We start from the raw sequence: 8,964 nt of genomic DNA, 5'->3' as shown, positions 1-8,964 counted from the left end.
CAGCTTGAATTTATCTTGATGTCTTATTATGAAGCATTCAGTCATTCTCAGACTGCTCACATAGTAGTGCTGCTTATATCCCTTTCCCTAGATGTACATTAGTAATGAATGTGATGAACAGTCATTCCAATATGATGTATGGTATTTCATTAAATTATGTAATGAGACAGAAATTCAATGAACAATAATAACTAATGCATTCTGTTTTACATGATCATTATTCATGACTCTCCATCTTGGATAATGGATGATCAGTACGGGGTGAGTAATTACTTATTTGTCTGTATAGATGTTCTTCAAATTATCCAGAATTTTCATATCATAGATCTCCCACAATATATCTGCGATGGAGGTCAACATTTCACATAGTTCTCCCACAATATATCTGCCAAAAAGGTCAACATTTCACATATCCCTCCCACAAAATATCTGTTGTAGAGCTCAACATTTTAGAGGGGTTGAGTTAAATGCGGAAGACACATCTCAGTTGAATACATTCAGTTGGACAACTGACTAGGTATCCCCCTTTCCTTTCCCTTTCACAATATATCTGCCATAGAGGTCAATATTTCACATAGTCCTCCCACAATATATCTGCCATAGAGGTCAATATTTCACATAGTCCTCCCACTATATATCTGCCATAGAGGTCAATATTTCACATAGTCCTCCCACTATATATCTGCCATAGAGGTCAACATTTCACATAGTCCTCCCACTATATATCTGCCATAGAGGTCAACATTTCACATAGTCCTCCCACAATATATCTGGCATTGAGGTCGATATTTCACATAGTCCTCCCATTATATATCTGGCATTGAGGTCGATATTTCACTTAGCCCTCCCACTATATATCTGCCATAGAGGTCAATATTTCACATAGTCCTCCCACTATATATCTGCTATAGAGGTCAATATTTCACATAGTCCTCCCACTATATATCTGCCATAGAGGTCAATATTTCACATAGTCCTCCCACTATATATCTGCTATAGAGTTCAACATTTCACACACCAAAATGAAAACGGAATCAGCTTGAATTCAGTTTGATGTCCCAGTATGAATCATTCTGTGAGGTTTAGACTGTTCCAATAGTAGCACTGCTTACATCCCTTTCCCTAGATGTACATTAGTAATGAATGTGATGAACAGTCATATCAATATGATGTGTGGTATTTGATTAAATTATGTAATGAGACAGAAATTCAATGAACAATAATAACTAATGCATTCTGTTTTACATGATCATTATTCATGACTCTCCATCTTGGATAATGGATGATCAGAATCTGGTAAGTAATTACTTATTTGTCTGTTTTGTTTATTGACAACCAATAACACAAGACAAAGAACAGACCAGAGTGTTAATCTGATACTATAAAAACTACAGGCCTTGTGAACAGCAGTGTGTCTTCTTCAAGGCTACAAATTAAATCAGTTTCTTTACATTTATCAAAACTCTCCCCAAATGTTCTCAAGGTAGGTTGTATAAAGATGTATAGATGTTCTTCAAATTTTCCAGAATTTTTATTTCATAGATCTCCCACAATATATCTGCTATAGAGCTCAACATTTTAGAGGGGTTGAGTGAAAAGCAGAAGACACATCTCAGTTGAATACATTCAGTTGGACAACTGACTAGGTATCCCCCTTTCCTTTCCCTTTCACATAGTCCTCCCACTATATATCTGCTATAGAGGTCAACATTTTACATAGTTCTCCCACTATATATCTGCTATAGAGGTCAACATTTCACATAGTCCTCCCACTATATATCTGCTATAGAGGTCAATATTTCACATAGTCCTCCCACTATATATCTGTCATAGAGGTCAATATTTCACATAGTCCTCCCACAATATATCTGACATTGAGGTCAATATTTCACATAGTCCTCCCACTATATATCTGCTATAGAGGTCAATATTTCACATAGTCCTCCCACTATATATCTGCCATAGAGAACAACATTTCACACTCCAAAATGAACATGGAATCAGCTTGAATTCAGTTTGATGTCCCAGTATGAAGCATTCTGTGATGTTTAGACTGTTCCAATAGTAGCACTGCTTACATCCCTTTCCCTAGATGTACATTAGTAATGAATGTGATGAACAGTCATTCCAATATGATGTATGGTATTTTATTAAATTATGAAATGAGACAGAAATTCAATGAACAATAATAACTAATGCATTCTGTTTTACATGATCATTATTCATGACTCTCCATCTTGGATAATGGATGATCAGTCTCACGTGAGTAATTACTTATTTATCCGTTTTGTTTCTTGACAACCAATAACACAAGTCAAAGAACAGACCAGAGTGTTAATCTGATACTATAAAAACTACAGGCCTTGTGAACAGCAGTGTGTCTTCTTCAAGGCTACAAATTAAATCAGTTTCTTTACATTTATCAAAACTCTCCCCAAATGTTCTCAAGGTAGGTTGGATTGAGATGTATAGATGTTCTTCAAATTATCCAGAATTTTCATATCATAGATCTCCCACAATATATCTGCCATAGAGGTCAATATTTCACACACCAAAATGAAAATAAAATCAGCTTGATGTCTTATTATGAAGCATTCAGTCATTCTCAGACTGCTCACATAGTAGTGCTGTTTGTAGGGGTGCCAGGTAGGTTGCGCCTACCAGAGAAAATATGGATTTCTCCTTTTGGTTTTGGACGGAATGAGTGCTGTCTGGTTCATCAAGTCTACACCAATACAAAGGACTCATGTAAAAGTCAGGATGGACATACACTTTTCATAAACCCTTAAAACATTGGAAATAAGTTCAAACAACAGTATTCTTTGCGTGGGTTGTATTACCAACATAAATGATCACACACATAATAATATAACAAATAATGAGCTCTGGTTCCTCCAGAAATGTCCTGTTCCTCAGGCCTAAAAGAGTCCAGCCCAGTAAATGAGTTCAGTGAACTCAAGTCACCTTAGTCACGCAATATTTGTCCGTTTATAAAGTGTAGCGTGAACCCAGTCTCAAATCATACAATCAAATATCAACTCTTTTACCACACAACCATAAATAATAAGATGTGTTGTCTAAAGGAAGTAATGAGTGGATCCGATCCTGGTTAAAGGTAGTAAAGACTCTTCTGAACGGAGGGTTGAACACATCCACATATCTTCACCGGTGTCCACTGTCACCACTTGGTAGTTCAGAGGGCCCATCTGCTCCACAATCCTATCAATATTTCACATAGTCCTCCCATTATATATCTGCTATAGGGGTCAATATTTCACATAGTCCTCCCACTATATATCTGCCATAGAGGTCAATATTTCACATAGTCCTCCCATTATATATCTGCCATAGAGGTCAATATTTCACATAGTCCTCCCATTATATATCTGCCATAGAGGTCAATATTTCACATAGTTCTCCCACAATATTTCTGCCATAGAGGTCAATATTTCACATAGTTCTCCCACAATATATCTGCCATAGAGGTCAATATTTCACATAGTCTTCCCACTATATATCTGCCATAGAGGTCAATATTTCACATAGTCCTTCCACAATATATCTGCTATAGAGGTCAATATTTCACATAGTCCTCCCACTATATATCTCCTATAGAGGTCAACATTTCACACTCCAAAATTAACATGGAATCATCTTGAATTTAGTTTGATATCCTAGTATGAATCATTCTGTGATGTTTAGACTGTTCCAATAGTAGCACTGCTTACATCCCTTTCCCTAGATGTACATTAGTAATGAATGTGATGAACAGTCATTCCAATATGATGTATGGTATTTCATTAAATTATGTAATGAGACAGAAATTCAATGAACAATAATAACTAATGCATTCTGTTTTATTATTTATTTGGTATTTTATTAATAATATATATATATTCTATAGAACCCTGCCTCCTGACACAATATCCTGTATCTACCATAGAGCCCAATGCTGGTTATCACAAACAATGACAATAATCATTTGATCAGAGAAAGACCAATAACAAAACAACATTATTTATGAAGTTAACCAGATCTCATTGGTGCCCACAGTCCCTACATGAGGGAGGCTTGAGTGACAGGAGAAATCTGATTGGTCCTGTTTGTTCTGTATATAGTGATGTCGTCTACCACACAGAACTCACCTCTCTGTTTTACACCATAGTCTCAGGATCACGGTATTTACAACGTGAGACCCAGGAGGACAAGCTGAAGAGGGAGGCATCAGCTGGTGAGCTTGGTAAGTATGAGAGAATCTGGAGGAGAGAGGATTGAATCAGGGAACATGAGTGATGTCATTCAGTTTTTCAGACTAATTCATTTGTAATGTATCAAATAGTCAATAGACCAGTTGATGATTGGTTCAGCTCAGATAACTGTTGACTGGAGGAAATAATTACTAATAATTGTACCACCTCCATCAAATGATAATGTCTTTATAGACATACTATTGAATTAATTAATACATTACTTATTCAAACAACCAATTAAATATGTTAATTGCTCTCAGAGTTGAAGATGTTTAAAGAGATGATGAATCAACTAGAGTAGAAAGACAAGCAACTGGATGATATGACCCAGGAAGTGAGAGAGAAAGACAAACAACTGGAAGATATGACCCAGGAAGTGAGAGAGAAAGACAAACAACTGGATGATATGACCCAGGAAGTGAGAGAGAAAGAAAACCAACTGGAAGAGAAAGACAAGCAACTAAAGGATAGAGCCATTCAACTAGAGGCTCTGAGAAAGAACCTGCAGGACAAGAACAGCCAAGTAGAGAACTTCAGAGTCCTACTGCAGGAAAAATACCTTCAACTAGAGGACAGGAACCACAGACTGGGAGAGAAGGACAGACTACTGGAAGAGAGAGACAAACAACTAAAGGATAGAGACATTCAACTAGAGGACAGCAACCACAGACTGGGAGAGAAGGACAGACTACTGGAAGAGAGAGACAAACAACTAAAGGATAGAGACATTCAACTAGAGGACAGGAACCACAGACTGGGAGAGAAGGACAGACTACTGGAAGAGAGAGTCAAACAACTAAAGGATAGAGACATTCAACTAGAGGACAGGAACCACAGACTGGGAGAGAAGGACAGACTACTGGAAGAGAGAGACAAACTACTGGAAGAGAGAGACATTCAACTAGAGGACAGGAACCACAGACTGGGAGAGAAGGACAGACTACTGGAAGAGAGAGACAAACTACTGGAAGAGAGAGACAAACTACTGGAAGAGAGAGACAGACTACTGGAGGGAAAAGAAAATGAACTAAAAGAGAGGAGACAGGAAGTAGAAGAGAGGAGACAGGAAGTAGAAGAGAAAGACAACCTACTAGAGGAGAGAGAGAACCAGTTAAAGGAGAGAGACAAACAGGTGGAGGATGTCAACAATGAAAATGCTGAACTGGGTAAGATTATTCACACCATTAATACATTTAGTCTTCTGTACTTTCCTCAATTCTCAGGTTATTGTCGACTCTCCACTGAGTTGTGAATATTGTTGTCCATCACTTCATACTTTCCCTCTGCATCATATTTCTGTCTAAAGTCTTTAACACAGAATTCAGATCCTAGTCCTCCTTTGTTATTTCAGCTCAACAGATATGTGATGTGAAGACTGAGGTAGAGAGACTGAGAAGAGAGATCTCAGCCCAGATGACTGGTGAGTGAGATATGTGAGACTTAACATTTCAGTAGAAACCCAGAACTCCCCTTCAGTAGGTCTATGTGCCTTCATGTGTCACTGAGGTAAATGTTCCCATTCTAAATGGTTGTTCTATTATTCTAGAACATGGAGAGACGTCAGATACAGGTTCCATACTCCCAGTCAGGAGGAGAGACAGCATGGAGGTTCCTCCATCCAGTGAGTTATCAATATTGTCCTGTTGTCTCCTACTGTTTCTAGTCTATAGTGACCATCCTTCACTTAGTGAGTTATCAATATTGTCCTGTTGTCTCCTACTGTTTCTAGTCTATAGTGGACCATCCTCCACTTAGTGAGTTATCAATATTGTCCTGTTGTCTCCTACTGTTTCTAGTCTATAGTGGACCATCCTTCACTTAGTGAGTTATCAATATTGTCCTGTTGTCTCCTACTGTTTCTAGTCTATAGTGACCATCCTTCACTTAGTGAGTTATCAATATTGTCCTGCTGTCTCCTACTGTTTCTAGTCTATAGTGGACCATCCTCCACTTAGTCAGTTATCAATATTGTCATGTTGTCTCTTACTGTTTCTAGTCTATAGTGGTCCATCCTTCACTTAGTGAGTTATCAATATTGTCTCAAACTGTCATCAATCTTGATATTCTCTATGTTCTCCAATAATCTATATTTCACTATGATGTGTAATGTATTTGTAGTTTGTTTATACTATGTTTTAAATGTGTCTCTGATGAGTCAGTATGTTGACCAGTTCTCTATGTTGTGTTACAGTGGGAGGAGAGACCTCAGATACAGACCCCACACTTCCACTGAGGAGGACAAACAGCATGGAGTTACCTCATCCATATAGTGAGTTATGGGTGTAGATGATATTATATTAGACACTGTTGTACATCCTCCATCTAGTGAGTTATGGATGTACATTATATTATATTAGACACTGTTGTACATCCTCCAGAGAGTCAGAGTGTTGATCAGTGCTGTGTGTTGTGTTGCAGTGGGAGGAGAGAGCAGCAGTCCAGACTCCCCAGTGTCTCCCAGTGTGTCTGAGCTGAGACTGGTGCTGCTGGGGAGGACTGGGGCTGGGAGGAGTGCAGCAGGAAACACCATCCTGGGCAGAGAGGAGTTTGGGGCCCAGGCCAGCCCCTCTGCAGTGACCCAGAGGAGTAAGAGGAGAGAGGGGGACGTGTGTGGGAGACGGCTGGTGCTGGTGGACACTCCAGACTGGTTCTGTCCTGGACTCTCTCTGGAGGAGATGAGACAGGATGTGCGGCTCTGTGTCCGTCTGTCAGCCCCGGGACCCCACGCCTTCCTCCTGGTCATACCAGTGGAGCCCTCTAAGGGGGAGGAGAGAGGGGTGCTGGAGAGAATAGAGGAGATGTTTGGGGAGGGTTGTTGGGGACACACTGTGATTCTATTCACTCATGATGATGGCCTGAAAGAGCAGAGCATTGAGGAGTTTCTCCAAACAGGAAGTCAGGACCTGCAGCAGCTTGTAGAGAAAAGTGGGAGCAAGTACCACGTCCTCAACATTAAGGACAGGGCCCATGGCACTCAGGTATCAGAGCTGCTGGATCAGGTAGAGGAGATGGTGGCAGGAAACAGAGAGAGATTCTACAGCAGTCAGACCTACCAGGAGGCAGAGGACCAGGTTAGAGAGATGGAGGGAAACATCCAGAGAGAGAGAGGAGAGAGGAAACAGAGGGAGGAGAGAGACTTGAGAGAGAGGCTTCAGAAGGAGTTGCAGGACTCTCTGATAAAGATAGAGGGAGTGATCCAGGAACATGAGGGAGATATCAGAACACTCAGTGAAAGAACCAGTGAACTGGAGAGACAGGTGAAAGAAGAGAGGGATGAGGAGAAGAAAAGAGAGCTGGAGAGGGAGCTGAAGAGGGAGTCTGATAGGAGGGAGGAGATGGAGAGAAAGCTGGAGAGATTTAGAGAGAAGAGAGAGAATGAGAGGAGTGAGATGGAGGAGAGACACAGACAGGAGATGGAGAACTATGAAGGAGAAGCCAGAGTTGAAGCAGAGAGAAACCTGATGAAGATAGTCCTACCTGAGTTACAGAGGAACATCATGATCTCACAGACAAAGATGCAGAGGGAGTTCAGCGGACAGATGGAGGAGAAGAATAGACAGATGAAGGAGAAGGATAGAGAGATGGAGGAGAAGGATAGAGTGATTGTGGAAAGGGATGGAGAGATAGAGACACTGATAGAAAGACTGAGGGAAATGTGTAAATGAGTTATTGTAACTAGCCTGAAGAAGTGCTGGGATACATGGAGAGGTAGAAGAAGAGAGAGGAAGAAGACAGGGAGAACTGATGAAGATCTGAGGAATGTTTGGGAATATGTAGCCTAGTTCACCATTTCACTGAATTGGCCTGACAACGAGGTTAGAGATGAGATGACTTTTTCATGGAGGGATTGGAGAAGCTAGAGATAATAACATGATATTTATCTGACAATGTAAGAACAACATGATAGTCTGTCCTGTGATGAGTGTCATGGTGGGATAACAGGTCAGAATACTGTCTGATCCTGTCTAAAACAACATGATACTCTGTCCTGTGATGAGTGTCATGGTGGGAAAACAGGTCAGAATACTGTCTGATCCTGTCTAGAACAACCTGATACTCTGTCCTGTGATGAGTGTCATGGTGGGAAAACAGGTCAGAATACTGTCTGATCCTGTCTAGAACAACCTGATACTCTGTCCTGTGATGAGTGTCATGGTGGGAAAACAGGTCAGAATACTGTCTGATCCTGTCTAGAACAACATGATAGTCTGTCCTGTGATGAGTGTCATGGTGAGAAAACAGGTCAGAATACTGATCCTGTCTAGAACAACCTGATACTCTGTCCTGTGATGAGTGTCATGGTGAGAAAACAGGTCAGAATACTGTCTGATCCTGTCTAGAACAACCTGATACTCTGTCCTGTGATGAGTGTCATGGTGGGATAACAGGTCAGAATACTGTCTGATCCTGTCTAGAACAACCTGATAGTCTGTCCTGTGATGAGTGTCATGGTGAGAAAACAGGTCAGAATACTGATCCTGTCTAGAACAACCTGATACTCTGTCCTGTGATGAGTGTCATGGTGGGATAACAGGTCAGAATACTGTCTGATCCTGTCTAGAACAACCTGATACTCTGTCCTGTGATGAGTGTCATGGTGGGAAAACAGGTCAGAATACTGATCCTGTCTAGGTTAAAATCTGTACTTCTGCCCCTGAGCAAGGCAGTTAACCGAATGATCTCCGGTCGCCGAAGACACGGATGTCGATTATGG

The 8,964-nt window shown here is 40.5% G+C and overlaps 1 protein-coding gene across 1 annotated transcript; it reads left to right on the top strand.

Moving 5' to 3' along the window:
* Positions 1-3,933: 3,933 nt before the first annotated feature.
* LOC139410577 (trichohyalin-like) lies at positions 3,934-8,330 on the top strand. The gene is made up of 4 exons (XM_071155873.1): positions 3,934-4,240; positions 4,511-5,416; positions 6,442-6,519; positions 6,669-8,330. The coding sequence occupies exons 2-4, from the start codon at positions 4,573-4,575 to the stop codon at positions 7,913-7,915; spliced, it is 2,169 nt and encodes a 722-aa protein (XP_071011974.1). The 5' UTR covers positions 3,934-4,240; positions 4,511-4,572; the 3' UTR covers positions 7,916-8,330.
* The last annotated feature ends 634 nt before the right edge of the window (positions 8,331-8,964 follow it).

Source organism: Oncorhynchus clarkii, chromosome 6 (genome assembly GCF_045791955.1).
Source record: "Oncorhynchus clarkii lewisi isolate Uvic-CL-2024 chromosome 6, UVic_Ocla_1.0, whole genome shotgun sequence".
In the NCBI taxonomy this organism is placed as follows: Eukaryota; Metazoa; Chordata; class Actinopteri; order Salmoniformes; family Salmonidae; genus Oncorhynchus; species Oncorhynchus clarkii.
The sequence above is the reverse complement of the archived record's forward strand: the minus strand, read 5'-3'. Positions and strand labels throughout refer to the sequence as shown.

What these genes read in the sequence shown, in the direction of transcription:
- LOC139410577 (XM_071155873.1), top strand. Translation starts at nt 4,573, where the DNA reads ATGACCCAGGAAGTGAGAGAGAAAGACAAACAACTGGAAGATATGACC. An exon ending in CAATGAAAATGCTGAACTGG is followed by an intron (nt 5,417 to 6,441) that starts GTAAGATTATTC and finishes GTTGTGTTACAG; the next exon opens with TGGGAGGAGAGACCTCAGAT. An exon ending in GGAGTTACCTCATCCATATA is followed by an intron (nt 6,520 to 6,668) that starts GTGAGTTATGGG and finishes GTTGTGTTGCAG; the next exon opens with TGGGAGGAGAGAGCAGCAGT.